We start from the raw sequence: 25,009 nt of genomic DNA, 5'->3' as shown, positions 1-25,009 counted from the left end.
CCGTATTCAAGTGGAGCACAGAAAGAGAGAACAGGAAGTGTAGAAACACAGATGATTGATTACGTAATTGCACTCTGAATAAGGAACCTCTTATCTCTGAATGGTTCATGCTTTGTCAGGGGTCATATATGCCATTTAGCTGACACTTTTTTTAGCTGACATTGAGTGCATACATTCAGTATATATGGTCCCAGCGGGTATAGTAATGGTTGTTTATTAATGGTCATTGAAATCTATGAAATCTATGATGCCCAAGCAATTGTTTTTTTATGTTTTGACCTACTTCCCAAGTGAATGTTTCTTCCTCTGTTAATACAGTACACCATGTGTGCTTCACTTTTTTGTTTTCAGGAGATCCAGTGTTAGCTAGAGGCCAACATTTTGTACTGCAATTACTGTTCATATTGTGTAATAAGGCCTAATAATGATAAAGAATTGTAGTGGTTAATAATAATATGTAACAAGCGAGTGATACTACACCCATGCTGGCTTTAGAAATGACTGCATATGAGGCAACTTCCGTGAAATTGTGTGAAACACTATAGCCGTATTTCATAATGCTTTTCTTCTTTTCTGAGAAGGAATTAGAACTATGTTTATGCATTTTAACAATTTAACTATGTTGTGACAATCAAAAGACACAGAACATGAGAGGCTCAATAAAAAGACATCTCAATGAATACATACAACCATTAATCTTTATTAATCCCCTTATTTTTTTGTCACCTTTTTTTTATAACAGTGTCCCTGAGACACTCAGCCTTGTCCTTCCTAAACTAGCTTTCAGCCGCCCAAATGGGCTCCAAGATTCAGCTCAACATCATTTATTGGTTTATGCTCTCCATACAACATCATGTTTATGCTCTCCATACAACATCATGTTTATGCTCTCCATACAACATCATGTTTATGCTCTCCATACGACTATGCAATTCCAAACATGGCCTTGTGTTGTCTCCAAAATGTTTTACTTCCTTACTTTTACCTCGGTCTCAATTACACAAATCATTGAAAAGCAGGGACTTGATGCATGATACTTAATAGGCAACATGGACACAAATAAGAAACATCAGCATTTCACATTTGACTCTTTATGGCATTTAGGTCTTCATTTTGGCCACATTGCATTGTATTGCATATCTTGTTTCAAAATCAAAGAAATTACTTCTCAGTTCATCTTTCCATGGCATCAGCATAAGAATTGACACAAAAGGATGAATGAAAGGTATGACTGAATTAAATTATATACAAAGTATTTTTGGTTCACAGTTGTATCGATCACTACTCTCTATGTTGGTGGTTCCTGTGCATGTTCCCATATTCATTTATAACATTCTAAACCCAATATTCCAAATTGTAACCGCTTTTGTCCTGCAGATTTAATAGCCTCACTTCCAACATCTTGAAAAGGCTGGCTTTGCTTAAAGTGATGACATCGAATATACAAAGAAATTATATCTTTTCTCCTTAATAAAGAAAAGGTTGACTTTTCCACGATAACCTACATCAGGAAAATACATTATGTAACATGGTGAAATATAAATAAATCATCCAAAAAGGTATTTGATTTATTATTCTTTGGCTCATTTTGTTTTTTAAAGTCTGCACCATCCGAGTTTGATAATAAAATCAGATGATAAGATTATTTATCCCTGTTCCTAAGTGCCACAAATAGAATTGGACACCACCAATAGCTGAACTTGTATTGGTGAGCACGGGTAGAAATTCACAGACAGCGATATGTCATAAATGTACATCATCATTTTACATTTCCTTAAAACAGCTCCATAAACGGCTTTTCTCCTTAAAACTGGTCAATAAAATCACAGTCGAGATTTGATGGAGAAACAACATTGGACAAATTGTTTTGGCACTTGGCTGGCAGCTGAGACCTGATTGTACAAAGATCAAGTCACTTTGCAAAGAGAAAATTAACCCTTCTACTTCTATTTCTGACACCTTTGTTTGACACCTGATGCTCTCAGTTGAAAGCACCGGCTTTATGGCTTTTAGAAGCACAGAGCAAGTAGTGGTTCAGGGGCTCCCATGGTCAACACACTCGTCAACTCCTCTGACACATATCACAAGTAAACAACCTGTGTGCAATCTGTGTCCAGATCCTCTTCCTTAGAGGAAGTGACATCAATGGTTTCCTCAACGACTCTCGCCTCCATGGGAGAGTAGCATGTCCTTTTTCTTTTGAATTGGTGGGGAAACGGTCATACCATTGTGGTAAGAACACGTGTTTACGTGGGTCCAACCTTTCAATGTTTTTTTTTATTCTCACATTCCGAACAGGACCGAGCACATCTGCGGGGCATTCTGCTGTACGCCGTTGGGGCCCCTACATAGATGGACGTGCTTTAATGGCCACCTCCACTTCGTTTCTCACCAGTTGTCCAGTCGATGATAATGAATGTCAGGCTCATGGTCATGAAGATGAAGCCCATGGCTGTGAAACAGGCAGCCTGAAACCAGCCAGAGAATCAGTTGTTGGAAGTACACCACATGGGGCCAGATGGGCCAAGCACTAAGTACATCTGATCATTATGTACATGATCAGTACAGAAACGTAGAGCAATAAGAAAAAAAGGTATGAAGTTGTCAGTACAATGTCAGAACTATGTGAAGACCTACCTGGAGCTTTGGTTTTGAGTTCATTGGCTCTTGTTCGGTGGGAACGATACGAATGTAGAATAACCCTGGAAGGATGAAGATCAGACTAGGAGCAGTGGTGGCCCCTGGACAGAGAGAGAAGTTGGACAGATTATTTTACGCTCAATTTATATTGAATATAAATATATTTTGTTTTAGTCAAATAATTTGTCATTTCTTCCAGCATTGATATGACAATATAATCATTTTGCATACAGTATGAGCCACATCCTCATAGAAAGCCTAGGGTGATTGCAACCAAAAAAACTGAATATACACAGAGAAGCTTGTTAAGATCTGATTAGTTAAACTAGGAGATCATGGTCCCACGACTTACAACTGACAAAGGCTTTATAGATCATTCATAACATCCTCATAAACTCAAAAACAGTCTATAAACCGACAGTATGTCATAATACATAACAGGTTTGTCAGGTACAATGCATATTGTGACAATCCATTTTGTCACATCCCAAATTAGCTGTGCTTTATAAAGGGGGACATAACACCTTCAAACTTAGATGCAATGCTTATAGTGACATTACTTGTCTTAAAGGACCCAGATAGGGCCTTCTAAGGGTCATGGACAGGTATCACACAGCAAATCTTACCACCCAGCTACGTCTTACTCAATGCCAACACACTAACACACACGCGTGCACACACACACACACACACACACACACACACACACACACACACACACACACACACAGTTTGCATGTTTTATGTGACCCTTTATAAAGCACAGCTTTTTGGGGATGTCACATGTTTACTTCCTGGAAAAGTGTTTTCCAGGAAGTTGACATTTTGTCTCCAATGTACATTATAGTCTCACCAATGATGCCAAAGATGTCTCGGATGTTGGGCACGAGGATGACGAGCACATTGACCACGAAGACGAGACACAAGGCGATTACCACGTGACGCACCCAGGAGAAGGCTTTCTCAGGGAACAAAAGCTGAAGCAGGGCTCTGCGAATCTAAGGAGAAACCATAACCAACATGAGAGGAGCTTCTAAAGATAAATTAGAAACAACATGGCTGTTCAGTAGAGTGTCATTTCTGTAACTGAGGTACTGTAAATTGGGTACAAAACCCCACTGTATTTGATAGTTTCCTACAGTGCTTAGGCCAACTACAGGCCAACTACAGTATATTGATGCATCATCAGCCATTCTGAGTGTGAAAGGGAGTGACACTTTATATGAGGCACACACGTAATATGTCTTATAAGTGCATTTATAATGATGTACTAATACTGTATTACAGTATAACACTTGCTATAATATTTCTATAAAATACAAATACAACACATCACTTTAAGGCATCACAGCCATTTTTGTTTGAAAAAAATATGTCACAGGTGACATAATGCATCATAGTAAGTGTTATACCATAAAGGGGTATTTCAAATCTGCAGTATTCATTTTTTTGTTTGTATTTATTTCCTTTACGTATTTTGCTACAAGTATTTAAACAGGAAGAATTGGTGAGAGAAACAAATGGGGAATGACAGGACAGAAAGATTGTGACCGGAAAACAAACCCCGGTAAGACACCCTATAAAAACCAAGATATTAATTACAAAATCACATTAACTATTATCCTTGCACTCAGATGGACTCAATTCAACTTATTGAGTGACTTGTTGAAGAAATATTTGCATTTGAGCTAATTTTAGGAGTGTCATAACAAAGGGGGTGAATACTTACTGACTAAAGACATTTCAGCTGAAGACACTGTGGCACATGTGGCCGGAAGTTGCGGTGGCCAAACCCGCTTGCCCAAAACTCTGGCAACCCCAGCAGTGTTTTGACTGTACTATAGCAAATGTTTTTACTGTGCCGCATGCATTATTCCTTTTTTAGGAACCTATACTGTAGGGATTAGAGCTTTTGAGAGAAGGGTTGTTCTTACGGGAAAGAGGACCACAGGGACAGTGAGCGTGACTGCCACCAGCACGGCCAGACGCACACACAGGATCAGTGTGTCCAGGGGGTCCACTTTGCTATAGGTATGCAGGAGCTCAGACTCTGTGTAACCTATACACAGACACACACACAAACACACACACAAACACAAAGTGTATCACTTTAAATGCAGAAATGGCAATTGATTGGTGTTTTGCGTCATATTTTTCGATATCATCTTGAAGCTCTGGTCTTACCGTAGAAGGTGAGATAACCAAAGATGGCGGTGAGGAGGTACATGACGAACATGCCCAGGATGGAAACATTAGCAATATTCTGCATACGTCTCTTGGTGGGGCTTTGATGGGTAGAGACAGTGGAAAAGAAAGCAGAGTTGCTTCTGATGAGTACAGGGCTTATTGCAATGATATTATATTCATGACGAAAGATGTATGTGTTTAATTACAAAGGAAAAGATGCATGTATTGTCCTGCAAATGAGTACAACACTAAAGAGATTTTTCATGTTCACTAGTCATGACATCCTATGGCGTTGATGAGGGGGACCTGTCTGATTTTGGGTTGATAATGTTTATCCACTTACTTTCGCAGTTCAGTGTAGATGGGAAGCACCTCTGGGTGGCACACAAAGGCGAATGCCAAGATGGGGATTGTATATGCAGTCTGAAAACCATATAAGGGTCACTGAAATTAGTTGTTTGGCATGAGTAATTTGTCATGCTTGAGGACTAGACATGCCACGCTGGTCTTGCACCGCCTCAATACAGACGGTCAACCACTTGCTTGGTAACACAATATGTGTCTGGATGCACAGAGTAATTAGCATATTGAATGACCTGAGCCCCAACTGTAAATAGCTCCTAACCTTATGTGGTGAGACCGCATTAAAAGACTTAAAAGGGATGGTCTAGAATAAACACTAAAACACATTGATATTAATATTTGTCTAGGTCTAGCTATTGCTGTGAAAATCTATAAAGTGAAGAAGTCTCTCGAACCTCCTGGTTGATGGTGAACATTTTTGCTTCACACTCTCCGTTCTCAGGAATGGTGACGTTGACAGAGTAATTGCCAAATTCCAAAAGCGGACAGTCAATGTTGAATCTCTTGTATATGACCTTGGAGAGAGAGAGAGAGAGAGAGAGAGAGGGAGAGAGAGAGGAAGCTGTCAGAAGTAGCATATCAACATACTGTAACTGCTGATTTGTATGGGAGTAACCTGATAGCCCTTGAGCTGATGGACAGCAGTGCTAAAAGGGATAGTTTGACATTTTGGTAATTCATTCGCTCACAAAGTGATGCATTGCTAACTTGTGTTAGCCACACTGAATAGAAGTCTGCAGGAACAACGAGCCAACTCCTTTCAAAAGCAGGGAAATAGACCTTCTAACTATTCTAAATTATGGTGGTTAGCACGTTGTAGCATGTATGTATTGTATTACATATATATATGGAATTATAATATTCGTATTACAGTTGTTATTTTTAACTATTTTCTCAGAACGCATTTCATTCATCCACTGTAACAGTGGGTGCAAGGATAGGCTCTGCACTGCCTCTCAAGTCAACAGAGCATGCTAACCAAGCAGGTTTGGAGTAGTTTATGTGTCTATTTGCCAGCTTTTAAGAGGAGCTAGCTAGTTGTTCCTGTAGACTTCCATTCATTGCGCATTTAGCAATCCATCACTTTAAGAGCCTGTAACTACCTTCAAACTGCACACAGAGACATAAAAATGATATTGACGACTTAATTTGACTCTGGGTAAGTAGAAAATGTTAATTGCCAAAATTATTATATTATTATAACTTTTACCCACCTTTCAAGACAATTTGAGCATTTTGACATTTTTCTAGCATTTGCCCACCTTTCTTTCTACCACTAAATCCCTTTGTGAAAAACTAAGCACTTTGTGACAAAACTGGTTTTGTAAAAAGGTCTATACAAATCAATTTAATTGATTGGTTGATGTACAGACTGGAGGCAGCAGCAAACATTTCAATGTTTCTTTTTATTTATTTATTTATTTTTATCATACTTATCATAATATTTGTATTAAATTATCTTTAAAAAATATATATCTTATTTTTTAGTTTTTTTGGTTATCCTTTTTATTTGCACATTACACCCAATAAACACTAGGCCTGGTTGACAATAAATTGGGAAATTGGAGATCGGATCTCATGAAATGACGTGATGTTGGGTGGCACAATATATTAATATCCACTCATATTGTCAAGGGCACATCAGTACAAGAGACCTGGGAAGGTTTCCTATGAGATGATAAGTTATGTACTGTACATACTGCGTAAGTAATGGGACAGTGAAGCACTGTTTCTTCTTTTGGCTCTATACTGCAAAAGTTTGGATTTGAAATCAAACAATTACGATGAGGTTAAAGTAGAGATTCTCTTTTTATGGTATTTGTATATATACATATACATATGTCCATATTGGTTTCACCATTTAGAAATTACAACTTTTTATAAACAGTCCCCCTATTTCAGGGCACCACAAGTAATGGGACAGATTCATATCATGTCCAAATTAAGCACTGATGCTTTCCTTTGCATGCAATAACTGCCTGAAGTCTGCGACCATTGACCCCAACAGACACTGGGTATCCTCTCTGGTGATGCTCTGCCAGGCCTGTACTGCAGCTATCTTCAGTTGTTGTTTGTTTTGAGGTCATTTTGCCTAAAATCTTCTCATCAGAAAATGAAATGCATATTCAATTGGATTTAAATCTGAAGATTGACTTGGCCAGTCAAGACCTTTCCACTTTTTGGCCCTGAAAAGCTAGTTGCTATGGCAGTATGTTTTGGTTCATTGTCTTAATGTATGATGAATCACCATCCAATGAATTTAGAGGCTTTTGCTTGCACTCAAGCAGACAAGATGTTTCTGTGCACTTCAGAATACATTCTGCTACTGCTGTCAGCAGTTACATCAATTAAGCCAGTTCTAATGGCAGCTATACAAACCATAACACCCCCTCCACCATGTTTCACACATGAGGTGGTATGCTGTAAATCTCCTTTTTTCTCCAAAATGTCCACTTGCAATCACTCTGGTACTGTACATGATAATATTAATCATATCTGTCCACAAGATCTTTCTTTTTCTTCTTTTTAAGGATTTTTTTAACTGTAACCTGACCATCCTTTTTGAGGATGGTTTGGTTTGATTTGGAGCTTGCAGTGAAGCGTCTGTAGTTCGGCTGGTGACATATTCTGCGGATGGTATAAACATTCACGCCTACCTCCTGGAGTGTGTTCCTGATCTGTGGGACAGTTGTTTTGGGGTTTCTCTTAATTATGGTGAGCATTCTTTCATCATCAACAAGTCTTCTTTGGCCAACCAGCCCTTTTGCAACTGCTGAGCTCACCAGTTTTTTTTTTATTACGTTCCAAACTGTTGATTTTGGCAAGCCTAAGATTTGGACTATGTTTCTGCTATTTGTTCAGATTTTTCAGCTTAATAATGGCTTCCTTGACTTTCACTGACACCTCTTTGGTCCTCATGTTGACAGACACCAATAACAAACTCCAAATGCAAATGCAAATCCTAGAATCAATACTAGATGTTGACAGCTCTCTTATGCTTGCAAAAATGATGTGACAAAACACTTCACTTACCAGAAACACCTGTCAAGCCAATTGTCCCATTACTTTTGGCGCCCTGAAATAGGGGGACTATGTAAAAAAAAAAAAGTGTTGTCGTTCCTAAATGGTGAAACCAATATGTACACAAATACCCTCAAATAAAAGCTGAGAATCTCTACTTTGACCTCATAGCAATTGTTTGATTTCAAATCCAAACTTTTGGATTATAGAACAAAAAGAAGAAAACATGCAGTAGTAACTACAGTAGTAAATCAACAATAGGACAGTGAAGAGATCTAAAAACATGATTTACTTTTACTAATTTCTTCATTTTCATTCATTCATAATCATTGGTATACAACATGACAGTATAGCCTGGTTTCTTAATTCTAGTCATGTGGACCCACAGAGGTGCACACTTTAGTTTTAACCTGCGCTAACACACATTAGTTACAATTATCTAAGCATCAAGGCCTTGATTAGTTCAATCAGGTGTGCTAGTGCTGTGCCAGGACAGAAATGTGTACGCCTGCGGAGGTCAAATATCTGATAAAACCCCATTCCCTACTAGCCTGGCTGATAAGTCATACTATTTAGCCATTACTAGTGAGCTACATGACTCAATAGTCTAGGTACCGTATTTTAAAGTAGTCGGCATAATACATAATGAAGGGGCTGTGCTTGACCTGGCTTTATGCCGGTTGGGATACCCCCTTTTCCAATTGAACCTATCAGAATGAACATATATGTTATTGCTGACACTGTACTCTAAGGATGGAATCCTAACTTGAGATTTGCGCTTGTAACGCCAACATTCGCATAAATCTTGCATTGATGTCAATGGAAAATGTGCACAATAATTGTACTTATGCATGTCGATCGCGATTTAGGATTCCACCCTAAGAGGCCTCACATCAACCACAGAGCAAAATCACCCACCTCACTAGATCATAGTGTACTAGCTTGCTCAAGTACTACATGATCTAAGGTTAATTCTCTATAGGGCTCTTTTCAATAGCAGTGCATTACATAGAAAAGTCTGTAATATTATGTAAATATAAAGTGACTCACCGAAGAGAGGAAGAAGACCATGCAGGTGAGGGAGAAGCCACTGGTGTAACCAAGATACCCTGCAGGATGCAACTAAACACTGTTACAACCACACTCTAATGCTTAACACTTCTCTACCCTTCCCCACATTAATTTAAAAGCATAGAATTGGTTTAAGCATGGACTCTTACATCAATCTATTGCTATCTAAATCCATGTGGAGAAGTGCACACTTTAGGGAAATGATGGAGAAATGCAACGCAGCATTCCCCAGCTAACCTCGTCATCAGGCTATTGCGGACAGCACATATATGCCTGGCATAACAATGACTCGAACCTATGCTGAGTGGGTCTGAATTTACTGAGTAAAGTATTTGTCATTATTTGATTTCAGCAAATCACACGACTGTGTGGCTCAGAATCAGAAACGTGTGGTGCTCAAGCACTGGTGGGAAGTGCTGTTGGAGATGATTGATGCAAGGTATACTTTGGGTTATGGTATGTAACCCTGGTGATCTCACTCCGGGATATGCACCCCTGCGTACCCTATTTGCGTAAACCCTAGTCATGCTTGGAACGGGCTGGGAGTGATTTGCATGGCTGACCCTGCCCCAGCCCAGGCTACTGCAATGTGTGTCCATTTCATTCTGTGAACCACCTCTTCACAAACCTGTAATAGAGGGGAAATCTGGTGAGATCTCTCCCTCATCTCCTTCAGATAACCGTTGACTCGGTTCGACATCCCACTATGGGACATTTGCACCCCGATTGCTAAAGCCTGTACAGAATACCTGAGTGAGTACATGGAAATGTATGCGGTTCACCTGACTCAGTTCCAGCACCAAGGACAGTATGCACCAAAGAAGGTGCAGTCACATCCAGGCGGTAGAATCTTATGAAAGTGTGAGAGGAAACCCAACCCAAACCAAGCACAAATCTCAGAAACAGAGCCCAAGGCATAGGAATTCCTGTAGTGGAATCCGCCCAAACTTCCAAAGGGGGCCGCTGGCTTTTAGAACAGCACACTTTTGCAATAGACTCCACTATACAGTGCAAAGGTCGGCGAAACACATAAGCAGTTGATCACACCCCCTGAATGCCTCAGATCTGTCCTTGTAAATGTGTAGTGCACGCATCGGCAGAGAGTATTCAGGCGCCTATCCACTGGAGAAGAAGCGGTGGGGGATGGAAGGAAAACAGTTCCACGACTACTGTACGTCATAAAAGTCATAGAAATGACTTCAGGAGCTAATATGGCATTAGGACGTATCGTAATCCTAGAGTCACCAGGGGAAAACTGAGTGCAAGAAGGATCAACAAAGAGCACATGGAGGTCGCTACCACGCTTGGCCATGGTCAAGGCTAGCAACAAAGCTGTATTATAAGACAGTCTCATTGCCCTGCTAGGGGGCCTCCACGGGACAATAAATCCACTCCCGAATTGAGTCTGCCTGGTACGTGTTGCTCTGAGAGACCGATGGACGCTGCTCCAAAGCAGCAGTTCCCGTGCTATGGCCAGGAGCTGCTTGGAGCACGTCCCTCTTTGGTGGTTGACGTGAGTCACTGAGGACGCGTGAAGCCATGAAGCCCCTGTAAGAATGGATAGTGCCTGAGGGCTAGTAACGTGGTGCAAACCTCGAGAACACTGATAGGGGCAGTGCTCATTGAGTCTGACCATATGCCGCTCATTGAACATCCTGTGTTAACTGCCCCCCATCCCTGTTATGATGCACCTCACAACCCTGCGAGGCAGCCTCTCAGCAGACGGGAGGGGTCTCTCCACCGCTGTAGCGCCATTAGGAGACAAGCACGCATCTGAGCAGATGCAGAGAAGGATCCAGACGGAGTATGACCCATTGCTGGAATTCTTGCATGAGAAAGAGACTGTCATGGCTGGATGAAACAACTTGAAGCATAGCGAAAAGCCTCTCGCCTGTCCACGGTGGGGGCAGCTCCAGCTGAGACCAAGTCCAAGGTTTGTCTGTTGGGTCAGTGTGAGCGAGCTTTTGGCACAATTTATCCAAAACACTTGGACGAGCAGGTGCAATACCAGGAGCACTGTGTGCCCTGCTGCCTGATCCGAGGTGACCACACATATCAACCAATCGTCAAGCCCTTTTCCTGAAGGAAATGTATGGCTGCTTCGGCATACTCTGTGAATGTCCGTAGGGCCAGAGACAGACCGAATGGTAAGGTTGGACATTCGTAAGACACGCCCTGGAAGGCGATCCTCAGAAATCACGTGTGTGCAGGATACACTCTGATGTGGAAATATGTATCTTTGAGGTCTACAGTTGTTAACCATTTATTGGGTCAAAAAGACTCCAACAGAATGCAATGCGTGAGCATTCACAAGCAGTAGGTCTGTAGGTGCTGGTTGAGATGCCATATATACAGGGTGGGGCGCACTCCCCCTTTCTTGGGATACAGGAAATAGCGGCTGTAGAATCCCAGTGGGGCTTTGTCCCTTGACACTGTACAGACAGCTTCCTTGTCCAACAGGGTCTGTATTCAGGACCTGCAAACTGTAGTCAGTACCCCTGATCCGACATATCGGACCACACACGGGGTAGTAGCAAAGACTGAAGCTTATCACCAGGTGAATGGAAATCCCCTAAATGGCTGTGTCAACAGTGTGACTTGTATGCTAGCACGCAAACAGCCAGTAGAAACATGTGTAACGTGTTGCCAGTCAACACACACACAAACTGGAACCTGAAAGGGACTACAAGAGAATGTAGCCGGGTTTATTACAAGACAACCACTCTGTTGTTAGCTAGCTAGCGTAGCTTCACATAGTGTGATTCTATCGAAACACTGCAGACAGGCTTGCGAATAAGTGAGTGATGAGTGAAAAATAATTAAATGGCCACACATTGCATTGGCTTTTATAGACTGGTCTGGGATGGGGTCAGCCATGCCAAGTGCTCCCAGCCTGCTCCAGGCGTGATTGAATAGGGTATCTGTGAATAGGGTAAGCAGTGGTGCATATCTCAAAGTGAGATGAGAAGCCAATGGCTGTGCGACCGTTGGTTTCTCCCGGTCTTTCTATTAGGTAAACAAAGTTTGGCGCGTTAGTCCACCGGACCTTCCAAGCATTTGGGCAGAAGTGTCTGGGAACACGATTATTCCCCAGCTTGCATAGTTTGGTTATCCTAAACATATCTGCCAATTTAAGGGATTATGTTGCTCTAGCCTACAAAACAACAGTTTTTAAAACATTCCAGAAAAAAGACTGGGAACGTTTTCGGAATTCTTAGGGGACGTTTCTCAAACATTGATAAATTACATGAGGAGAATATGTTTGGTCATACGTTATATGGATATTCCCCTACAGAAGGTCGGTACTAGATGCTCAAACTGTCAACAAACAGACAGTTGGTTTAACCTCAATGCAAATCAACCTTTATGGAATGTTATGGGCCTATCCAGATAAAGCATTACTACATGCGTCTCTTTGATGTCAGAACATCTCTGGAACGTCATGCTTGACTAAAAATGTAATTGTGCTTGGACTACATTTTTTTCTAATGTTTTCATGACATTTTTCATTAAAAAATAATTTAAAAAGAAATCCAACTATTACTTAGAAGCCATTTGTAGGGACATTTCTTTTTGCTGGGTTGACACTAATCAAGCATTTTCTTTCGTCACATTACTTCTACGCATTTATACAAAAGCTGGTGGAAGAATGAACCCTTAAATAACTAAATACCTAAACAGTGCTCTAAGACACTATCAACAAAATGGTTCAACTGAAAAAATTGTCCAAAGCCAAACATTTAGTTTTAAAAACATCTGAATCAGGAGGCATAGAGAATGATTGACAAACAGTGAGATAAGATATCAGAGGTCAGTGACATACCGAGGTGCTTCATCAAGGCAAGTGGGAGGATGATGCAGGCACTGACTATGATGATGAGGTAATTTCCATTCATAAACCACTCCCTATGGTGGGGACACAGACACAGCCAATCAAGTTTGACGTTACTTCAAGTTGACTTTGCCAGACTAGGACAAATTAGAGTTCGATTTTGGGAAATCGTTGCACTTATTTGCTTTGGTGGAATGAATGGCAATGCACTGCTCCAAAAACATACCCACTGTTAGAGTGTTGGCCCAGAAAGGCTTGAATGACCAGAGGTAACTCATACTTTACAATAAAGAGGTAACTGGACATTGCTGGAGGAGAAAGAGACAATAACTTTAGAGTAGGAAACATCTTCTATCACAACAACACAAAATACGTACACACAAATCCCTTGCAACACCACACACACATTGGGTTAAATCTTGCACTCAGGAACCACTAAAAAACATTAGGGTTATGTGAGCATGTTAGAGCATGTGTGTGCCTTGTGGTTCTCCTCAAATCTAGATATAAAATGCATTGTCACCTCCTACTTCTGGCTGACTTTCCTTTTATCAACCAAGACCATCAAAATGTGTTTTTGCATATTTGAGATAAAGAGAGCACTATTCAATCTTACACAGTAGCCCTACATTGAGTATAAGTTATAAACAACAACATTGTTCTTGCACTGCAAGTACACAGGATCATGAACTCAACAAAACAATGTACTGTTGTGCCAAACCAAAAAACCTACAATTATACAGACATTCAAAATATTTAAATGCTTTCTTGTTGGACTAAAGTAGTGTTGTTTTTCACGCTATACCCTTTGAGTAGCAGGGACTTACCGCCAATGTTGTGAAAGGTTATAATAACACCCGCTAATATTTTTCCCGGGTGTCCAAAAGCCCGTAGGCCCAGCTGTTCATACGCACGGATACCTAAAAAGACAAATGAGGTAAGAATGTAAAATACCACAAAAGGGATAGGATCTTGAGGGCTTAATGCAAATTGGTAACAGCTTGGTACAAAGTAGTGGATCTTTTAAGTTTCTCCTTCCTGGTTTATTTTGTCTGCTATATCTGGGCCTCATTCATCAACCATGCATACGCACCATTTTGATTTTATCGTTCATATGATTTATCTTGTATGTGTTGTGCAGAGAGTGCTTCATAAGAACAAATATATCACAAACTCATTTGAGACAGGTAAAGAGACCAATTCTGCCCAATATGTGGGCTAAGGACTAAAACAAGTCTATTTTTTAATGATCCTAGATGGTCCTTGATGTGTTTGCTGATTGAAAAAGTTAACTATTAACTTGTTATTTATCCTTGAAGCTCAAATGTGATTAAGCTAGGTGAAGCTTTCTCTAGACTTGTGTGACATGCTTTCTTACCTACAACTTCAGCGCTTTTCAGCAGAAGATGAACTGAGTAGCAGGACAGGCACGCAATACATGTCAACAGAATTCTGTGAAACACAGAGAAGTTATTAATACATTTGCAAGATTAACGACATACGTGATTTCACACAAATTAATATGGTTTCAGTGAATGCTGAAATAATTAATCACATGGGTGGACAACCATTTCACTGATCAAACAATATACATCAAGAAAAACATAAAAATATTTACCTCCCTGTTATTTAAAAAAAGGTCCAGTATGTATATTTGAGCTTTAAAATAGTGCTAAATGGCTATGATAAATTGGTAGCGATCAAGGGATGACATTTATAGCAAACATTTGTTTGGACCAAAACAGCGCTCCTCACTGAACTACATCTGGTGTCATGGTCAAGAACAGGCCTTTACATACCTATTTTACGTTTTGTTCGTTTACTAGGATACACACCCACGATTACGCCAGGTGCACACCAGGCCTTTGCGTTTCATTGCCGTACGTTGTTTTGAGGCAACCCCCTCTGCTGGCAGTGCCGCAACATAGCAATCTGGATGATGTAACCAAAATGAAACTGAAAGACTTCACTTTCAGCCTCGAACCAGTCATGACTATTCAACAAAACAATAAAATCATAACTGATATTGATGGTTATCTCCAGCGAATTCCTTAGTTACATGATTGTATGACTAGCAAAAGAGTTTTGAAGTTGAGGGTGAAGTATTTATTAAGTTTGACAATGAGAATGAAAACAAGCATAGGCAGCAAGTCACATTTCATACGAAACGAAATGGATACTCACCATGCCATTACAAAACAATGCATATAAATACTTCTAATACAAAAGTAGCCAGTTACTGATAGCATTTTGAGGCCATAAGTGTTTGTCTTGATGCTATCCCATTAAAACCGTTGCTGACAGCTACATATTTCTATCTTCTTCGGTGGTTTGACAAACACTGTTGAACAAGTAACTTGCAGTAAATTGCCACAAAAGATGAAAAAATCTAAAGCATGCTGAACACAAGACGCAACACAAGTAACGTCCATCGCCCCATTGGAATTCATGACTTTCGCCGCAATGCAGTCCGTTTTGCCTTAATGGTGTGCACTGGGTGTTAGAAAACTTAGCATATTTACGTTTTTAAATGTTAAGTGTGCATTTTTTGGGGGTTCCATGTAGACCCTTTTGGGTTACATTTAGAACCCTCTGTAGAAAGGGTTCAACATGGAAGACAACTGGGCTCCACATGTTTTAAGAGTGTGGTCAAAGAGGGCAGCAAAGTGCAAAACTACATGCTTAACCTTTAAGACTGATTTCTTTGTATTCACAGTCGGTCCCGTGGTTAGCATTACTACCAACAGTCCACACGCTGCCCGTCCAGCCTGGAGAAGCCCTGTCTGACTACTCTTTCAACCTCTCATCTATCTCCCATGGGGGGGGGGGGTTACGTCATTATGTATGCCCATGTATTTAATGCATTAGAACCACATTATAATGCATTATAATGCATTATACTGCACCTGCTGACTTAAGTGTTCCCAATGCACATGAACGGATACATGTCTGTGCTCACACACCAACTGTGCTTAAGACAGACAAAGATATGTTTCAACTCCCAACTCTGAGCTATATTTAACCCCTGAAATCTGATTTAGGAGAAGCCCTGGGTGTCTTCAATCATACCATTTAGTACACACATGGACACCAACACACCACTCCCCCACTCTTCATTATAGAGGTTTGGTGTGCCTCATTGGTGTCACTTTTGCTCCAGCTTAGCAGTAACAAACCTAATTCAACTCACTGCAAACTAAATTGAAGACCATGATAAGTTGGTTTGAATCCAGTGTGGTAATACTGGGCTAGAACAAAAGTGTGACACCCATGCGGCCATCCAGGACAAGATTTATCCACCCCAATCAATCATTAGATTGACCATTGTTTATATCATGGTTCTTAGCCATCTTCACTATTTTGGTAATATATAGTTTTGGTAATATATAATAATATGTGTTACAGTATGCAGTGCGACTCTAACCCTTTTGGAAAGACATTTTGCCATTGTGCCCAAAAAACCCCAGAAATAAATAATTTCTCCCAAAATGTTGTTCCAACCGTTATTTTAATATTTAACTTAGTGTTGGCATATGTACTCATTTGTCTGTCTTCCTGTTGTGGGATCTGTCTATGTGACTTTGTGTGCTGCGATACTCACAGAAAGAGGATGATGCCCGTGTTTGACATGGCGTACGACAAGCCTAGGATACCGCTCCCCATGATGGCATTACTGAGGTTAAAGACGGACATCCCAAAAGAGGTTTTGCCTTCAAACTGCCAAGGATACAAGGACGTGAATGTCAGTTGTGACATTTTATCATATAGCAACTCATGACATTTCAGCATAAAAAATCCCGCTCCAGTAAGCTGTTGCTGTTCTGTAGTTCTTGTTCTTGACATACTCACATCTGTAAACTGGGACCTCTTCGTCCCATCACTTTTATGTGGTAAAAACTCTTCTTGCTCTGGTGATACGCTAAGTCAATCAAACATATAAAATAAGACAACAATAAGGTTCAACAGCTCCTTAAGAATGTATTATGAAACACTTCAACATGCAAACAGTCCCCCATGCCTGTGATATCATATCTGTCATAGTAAGGGAATAGAAGTCTTTGAGAGGAAAACTTTCTGGGAATCACTTGAAGCTATTAACTCGTTTACTAGCTTAGCTTGTTTATTGGCGAGTGTCAGTAGGCTTAAGGATGCTCCATGGGAAAGCACTGATTTAAAGGCTTCCGTTGGAGCCAAGGTAAACATCAGATCAAATCACCACTTTATAGAACGATAAGAGTAGAATTCATTTACCAAACAAAACATTGACAAAAATAGACATAGATATACATAGATACATGATTGTCACTTCATAGCTATACTATGTTGAATTAGGACTATGAAAAAAAAACTCTAAGCGGAGAGTAAAACATTTATGGACTGTAATTAATGATCTTCTTTGTCAGAAAACAAAAAAACTCCTTGAAATGTATGTAATCTTGGTGAACTCAAAATACTGTCTGTACTGTTCATACCAAACTTTTGAAATTGTTGAATAATACCATTTGTTTTCTTTCAAATACTTAATGCTTGACTTAATGCTCAAACAGACCTTACTTGACATATTGGAACAAATGGAATAGTCCCAAAGTGCAAACTCTGCCCACCTGTTTTGCCGGGAAACCAAAATCAAGCACACCAGTATAGTGTTTGAAAGAAAACAAATACTATTTCAACCCAGGTCTGTGACATACAGCACAGGGGAATGGTGAATATAATAAATGCATAGGAATTAATTAGTTCAGTCAAAGAGGAAACATACCCTTCTTCCAAAGGGGCAAAGTCATGGTGGTTACCATTTGATAGCTTTTGGAGTTCCATATTGGTTTTGAAAGATGCTGTTATACAGACGTCCGGGTGTAACTGGTTCTTGACTGACTGGAAGATAACACAGGATAACACAGGAGTATTCACAAGGTGTGTAGAGTTTAAATCTGAAAAAGAAAAGAGAAGAAAATGTATCCAAGAGGAAGGCATTTCTGGATGTTATTCAAGATGATAACACTGGTAAGGCAAAACAAATATGTACATATATATATATATATATATATATATATATATATATATATATATATATATATATATATATAGTTATGTACTGACGTTTCCTGAACTGAGGATACTCCAACGTGGCAAAATCTAATCAAGCGTATCCGTGGAAGTTGTCAAGATGGCCCTCATGTCACTATAGGAGACCATATGTCTGCTTCCCACAGCAATACTGTATATCCTGGGAAGAATCCAGCACACAGACCTCTCCATGCTCATGTAATTTGCTCTGACCAGGGCCCAAGGTCTGGCTAGATCTGATTTCAGGGCCCAAATTGTGCCTTTGAGTCATGAGAGGTCCTTAGCTACCCCTGACTACTGGGTGACATTATGTGCTTGTTTATGTTAACATCTCATATTACGGGGGGAAAAAAAGAAGAAAAAAAAAAAAAAGTAAAAAGGTATGCTCAGTGCTGATAAACTGAATTAGAGTATCCAGTACCCATGTCCAGAATCACCATGTTGTAATCATCTCGTACAGAACACTGACTTTGTCAAACACTATATATTGGTTTTGCACCCAACTCTTGTCCAGAGTTACTTAAATGTTATTCATTAACACACATGTTGTGTTAATAAATAACATTGAAGTCACTCTGGACAAGTACCAGTGCTGTGCCAAATGATGAGCCTGATTTTTCGTAAGAAGAGAGGAGACAAATAAATATTGGAATTTGTTGTGCAAATAAAGACATCTGAGGCCACTTACATAACTCCTTTTGATGCATTGACACAAGTACCATACAACAAGATAAGACATGCAATCATTTATCAAGCCTAGTCACTTTCAATGGCCCTAGGCAATCACTATTGCTGAGAAATTTATTTTTAATTTTCATTGTACTTCTCTTTTTGTTTTGAATGTAGAAAAGGATGCCATTTGGAGGGTGCAACTTTTTGCAATAAAATCATTCACCCAATTTCAATATTCTGTGCCAAAGAACATGGAAGTACATGGAAGGTTACTTTCTGATAGTTATGTGACCAGAGCTAGTCATTCATCGATTTTATAGAAGGATTTACATTTGAGTTACAGAGTTGACATTGAACTATGGTACCCAGGAAATTCACACAGAATAGAATCCAGCATTATTTCATATTAATTGTATTATGCCACAGTGGTTGGACTCAGATAGCTGCCGTCATAGAAAGCAGCCATCATAATCATATTTGAAAGTTAGCTTTTGTTTTCGACCTTTACCTTACTCTCTAGAACATATTCTCAACTATCAAAACAGTTTTGAGCTGAACTCAAAGACCCTCTTGAGAGAGCTTTATAGCGCTAGAGATGTGGGACGTTGGAATTCACATTTAAATGCGAGCCAGAATTTTTCCCTCACCCCTGGGATGGATACGTGGCTCCACAGTTTGGAGCAAGTCCAGCTTTCACCAGCTGCAACTCCCCCAACAGTTGCTGGAGATCTCAGCCTTGTAGCCTAACCTGTCAAACGTGAGTTTGATAAGAGTTGGCTGGTACTGATAACACGTGATGCATGTAGAGGACATGAGACTTTTTTAATAGAGACATTCTGGGATTTGTTCGACTGTTCATTGGCCATTTATGTTCATAATATATACTGTACCTACTGGTCCCTCCCTAAAATGAGCTTTGTACAACAGTCTTACCTCATCATAACTCAAAATATAAGGTTGTTTGTAAATAACATCTTTGTAGAAAAACAATGTAGCTTTGTTTGAAACATGTTATGAACTGTAACTGTGGTAACTTTTCCCTGCACCATCTTTCAAATGAACGGGATTTCACGCTTAATTTGTATGAATTCATACAAAAAAGCAGAACACCAAATTCGTATGAAATCTTATGACCCAGGTTATATGAAAAGCTACGAATGCGACATTTCTACTGGCAGTTCGATTTGAAAGGCAGAATCTGGCAGTTCAATACAGAAGGCAGAACGCCTTTTGCAACCCGATTTGCAATCCCAATCCCGCTGGTTCCAATCCTGGTTGGGGACACATTTTTGTTTGTTGTTGGGACACATTTGTGTTTGTTTATCCTAATTCTTGTTGCTTCTGCTTATGTTTGCTAATGCGTGGTCCTGACAATTTACCCTAACTTAATGCCTAATACTGTCTAATCGTCACGCAAGTCGCATTTGTAGCTTTTCATACGAACGTATATGGTAGTAAGATTTCATACGATTTCATACGAATTTGGTGTTCTGATTTTTGTATGAATTCAAATTAAGCGTGAGGTCCTGTTGCAACGCTCAAATTTGTACTAAAAAAAGTGGCGGGCCGGGCATTTGGCTGAAAAACTAATTGAGTTTAAAACATCTTATGACCCAGATGATCTGGGTCAACTCTATTTATTTGTTTACATCGAACCCATTACGTTTCCCAAATGTAATAAATACACATATGACATATACTGTATGTACAATGGAACATACACTACTGTATCATGTAGACATACATACTACCACAGATGGTATTAAGACGCCATAGATAGTATTAAAATATATACAGTCAATGTTGCATTCCATATACCTATTCAGGGAATGGTTCTTCTTTGCATCAACATTGCACTGGACAAACAAGTGAAACATTGTGATTGCAATCAAAGGCCATAACTTGACAAATACTTGAATGTTTACATTCCAGTCTGCACAGTACACTGTACTGAATGGTTCACTCTTTCTTTAACACATTTGTACTACATATATACAAACTAAAAGAAATGATTTGTGTCAAACTTTTGACAAGTTAAAAATATTTTAAAAAGACAAATTACCATAATTTACATTGTCTCAAGCAAAAGATGAGGTGAGAGGGTCAGGACTTTACAAAAATGTAGTAAAATGCCAAAAGGTGATGACTTAGATAGAAGTAGAAAACTATTTCCAGAAGTAGAAATTAATTTGCAAGGACAACAACATTTAAAAAAGCCACATGTGAAACCACACCAGCTCACTGGAAAAAATAACTCCATAACCAAACATAAATTTCAACATGTCTACCACAAAATGTCACACTCATATTTCTTAGGAAACAACTTAACCCCTGATACACCTTCCAGGCTGAGCTGTAAGAGAAGAGATGATGTACTCTCTATCAACACCTACCCTTAGAGCAACACTGGTGACACTAATGTAGTCACAAAAGAACAGCTACTGTATTTCTCAGGATGACTTACCCCTTTTGAGAACAGTTGATAGTTCAACATGAAGTGTCTTTCATTCCTATTGTACCAAGATTGGCTGCAAGACAATAATCGCTCTATCCACTCAGTCTGTAAATATATTATTTGCTTAACCTTTTGAAAAGACAGTGTGTGAGAACACGTGAGAGATAGGGAGGGAGATAGAGAGAGAGAGGGAGAGAGAAAAATAGTGGGAGTTTTCGGTGAGAGTTTATGAGGTAATACCATTTAACTATTTATTTTCCTAAAAACATTTGAATATTCCCCATTTCAAATGTCTAGTTAGCTTTTGCTGTCCTCGTTCCACTCCTATTGGCTCCTACAGTTTAGAGAAGATGTCTATCTGCTGTTCCCACACCCATTCCACCAACATTCCTTCTTCTGTCGGTCTTTCCTTTTCCCATTGCTGAATTGCTACATGTGGGATTTTTTTTCCCGTCTGAGTGAGTCTCTCCCTATGGTTAAACACTCTATTCCAATATATTATGAGCCCATGGCAAGACGCTTATCACCCAACCCACCCAAAGAAAATGCCATTTGTCATGACAGGCACCTTGTTGTGTGTGAACTGTCAAGCAAGCCCCTGCTTGCACTGAGGGCTTGGGAATCAGAATATATATATTTTTTTTTACTATGCTCTCACCGATAGAAAATGTCTCTGATTGAATTGACATACCTTCACAATCACCACTACCAAACAAACGAACACACACACACACACACACACACACACACACACACACACACACACACACACACAGACACACACACACACACACACACACACACACACACACACACACACACACACACATACAGTAGGATATGTTTGTTGGGTGTGTTGAGTGCTTTTCCAGACATAGTGGTTGTAACTCAATATGGCCAACCAGGAAATCTGCCCAGAGTACAGAAGGAAGTCTGGTTGAGTGTTTTCATTAATCCAACACACCAACTCAAATGGGTGTGTTAGACACTTTATTAGTCATATCAGTTCAAGTACAAACTATGACAAGGAATGGTCATCGGTTTCTTACACTAGATTACTTGCTGAGATATAACAAGATAATAACAAAACTGATCATCTGCAATGATTTCATCAACCAGTCCTGCTCAGTTGTGTCTGAGAAATGATGTTGGATCGTGCGGAAGGCCAACAAGAGATCGACAAGAATGTACCACCATGTGACGCTAATTTGGAACTGTGGACAGACATTCTCTTCACAAAAACTGAGCAACAGTGTGAGCGGTCTCTTTGCACAAATGTATACAATTCTTCTATCTGGACATATGTCTGTTGAATAGAATAGTGTGAGTTTATGAATCTTCATATCTGTGGTTTTCAGTGGAATAATCCAAATATTATTGTGGCAATCTCCCTCTCACATTTGATAAAGTATAAGACTGGCTGGGTGAGTGAGGGAGGAAGGGAGGGAGGGAGGGACACAAATGTGCTTGAGGCAAAAGGGAAAGGTAAAGCACAGGTATAGCAGTATATGTAATATCCCCTTACTCCTGTTTCTGTGGCACACAGGGATGTATAGCATTACATGTTATGTAATATGTTCTTTTTTCATGCTTTTCATTGGGTGATTGTTAGGCTGTGAGGTCATTTAGCAATAGTTATGAGGTCTGTAATTGCACTGTTGGACACTTTGGGGTTTAAGAGTGAGCTTTAAGGTTATCTTTTGGAATAAGTAAAAAAAGTTTGCATTAGCCTTTTTGTTTTGTCCCCCACAATTCTTAAGATTGTAAATACTGTACACAATGCATTCGATTAGGTAGGCTTACATTAGATCACTGTCTTCAGTAATCATACAGATAAAATCCTTATTGAGTTTGACATTGTTACTTTTAGCAATAGAAATCAAAATAATAAAAACGTATTACAACTGAATAAGATGAATAGGATTATTATATAAGCAACTAACATAACTACTGTTCTTTCAAATGTATCAAAGTGTTTTTATGTCACAGTGACAGCAATCATCTTATTGAAAAGAAAGTACATTTTTGAAAATGGTGGATCTAGTGTTTTGCAACAAAACTATTAATACTGTTGAGCACAAGCTGTGTTTGGTTTTGAACCATTTCTGCTCAATAATCTGTCATTTATACACACAAAGAGACAGTGGGTTCTTGTCTGGGCGTACTAGAATTATCACACTGTGACCTTTATGAACTGGCATGTTCAAACCAGTCTTCCAACTTGCCATATGACACCACTCCATTTTGGTATTAATAGAAATCTACTACAGCTAACACTGTAGAACTGACTACATTAAGTACAGTACATAAAACGTATGTGGAAAACACACTAATCATGTATGACTTGACTTGAATACATATTTAAATAGTTGAAATAATTTTAATTTGAACAATTGTGGCTAGTACCACAGCAGAGCCCAACACCCATGGCATGTTAGTCTTCTTGTCAAGACCCCCTTATAAGACCCATATATGACCGACGTGGCAACATCTAGAAACCGTGAAGAAAGTAATGGTTTCACTTACCTTTTAATGCAGAAAATGTAGATATATATTTAAAGCAGAAAGAGGTAGTAAGGCATGTCCTAAATTTGATGTTTTCTTGGCCCAAGGTGTTATTGTGCTCAAGAGTTGTAATTGGCCTGGAGTTTAGAACCAAGTTGAGAGAACAGAAAGTGGTCTGCTGAAGGGAAAGGGAGAGGGTTGGGAAGGGAGCACATGTGTGAAAAAGGCACTAAAAGGGAGGGCTGTTCAAAACGATGGTCTCAAGTTTCTTGTGATGTCACAGAGTCACTCCTAGTTCTCTGGTCTGTTTCTCACCATTCTGATTGATAGCTCTGTTGGGATTCCATGGTTCTTTATGGCACCGGGCCTACTGACTTGTTTTTGCCCTATGAGCAGACATTCTTTTCAATCGCCCCTCCTTTGAAATCGAGAAACATTAGAAATAAATATGGTGAGGTGATTGTGAAAGAGTCTGGCTCTGTGGTATGAGGCCATCTATCAGGCCCCCTGTAAGAAATACACGAGGAAGAACAAATACCACGAGGCACCACATTCTGTATGTTGGCTAACTATATCCAGAGAGTAGTCACATATACAGTATAGTCATTTGGACAAAACTGCCAAAATGCCAGATTTCTTTTTTTTGTCGTTTTTTCAGCCTAATGTTGATGTCCATTTTTTACTTTTGGGGCTGAGAAAATGTGACCTCACTCAAATTCATACTGTAGAAAGCTCTGGATGCAAGGACTAGTACATGATATTGCAATTATAGTTGAAAACATAACAATAACAAGTTCCTATATGTCGCCAGTTTTCCCTTTTAAGCTATGGAGGAAAACCCTCTTCAAATGGCTCTAAAAATAACATTGCTCCCCTCAAGTTTTTCTTGTGTTATTGGTGAGAGACTTAAGTTGACTGTGGTGCTAGAATTCTACAATAGTCTATTATTGGGAAATCATATCACATTACAGTATGGTGCTAGACTCATGTTACAGACTATGCCAGACTCATCTGATAATACAAAAAACACTGCCACTTGGAGGGCACTTAGGGAAGCACAGCACATTACAACTAAAGCTGCAAGATGCGCACAACGACAACCTAAAGTAGGTGGCTATATCAAATCCAAGTGCAAAACAACTATAATAGTGCATTATAGTCCTCCTCGGTAGATCAGAGCTTCCTAATTGGTGACA

At 39.6% G+C, this 25,009-nt stretch overlaps 1 protein-coding gene across 3 annotated transcripts; it reads right to left on the bottom strand.

The window, feature by feature from the left end:
- Positions 1–676: 676 nt before the first annotated feature.
- slc38a5b (solute carrier family 38 member 5b) lies at positions 677–23,999 on the bottom strand. 3 transcript variants are annotated; one of them, XM_083674617.1, is made up of 17 exons: positions 23,835–23,999; positions 19,501–19,601; positions 17,874–18,045; positions 16,964–17,033; positions 16,716–16,831; positions 14,493–14,566; positions 13,942–14,034; positions 13,341–13,422; positions 13,106–13,188; positions 9,262–9,320; positions 5,586–5,705; positions 5,171–5,250; positions 4,825–4,925; positions 4,575–4,699; positions 3,494–3,638; positions 2,638–2,741; positions 677–2,468 (listed from the first exon to the last, which is right to left on the bottom strand). In XM_083674617.1, exons 3-17 carry the CDS (start codon positions 17,930–17,932, stop codon positions 2,364–2,366), a joined length of 1,416 nt encoding a protein of 471 aa, XP_083530743.1. In that variant the 5' UTR covers positions 17,933–18,045; positions 19,501–19,601; positions 23,835–23,999; the 3' UTR covers positions 677–2,363. The 3 variants fall into 3 exon arrangements, with proteins under 3 accessions (XP_083530743.1, XP_083530742.1, XP_083530744.1); XM_083674616.1 differs by lacking the exon at positions 19,501–19,601; XM_083674618.1 differs by lacking the exons at positions 19,501–19,601; positions 23,835–23,999 and adding an exon at positions 21,318–21,451.
- Between the last annotated feature and the right edge of the window lie 1,010 nt (positions 24,000–25,009).

This window comes from Argentina silus (genome assembly GCF_951799395.1).
Source record: "Argentina silus genome assembly, chromosome: 8".
NCBI lineage: Eukaryota > Metazoa > Chordata > Actinopteri > Argentiniformes > Argentinidae > Argentina > Argentina silus.
This window is presented reverse-complemented; position numbering and strand designations above follow the sequence as displayed.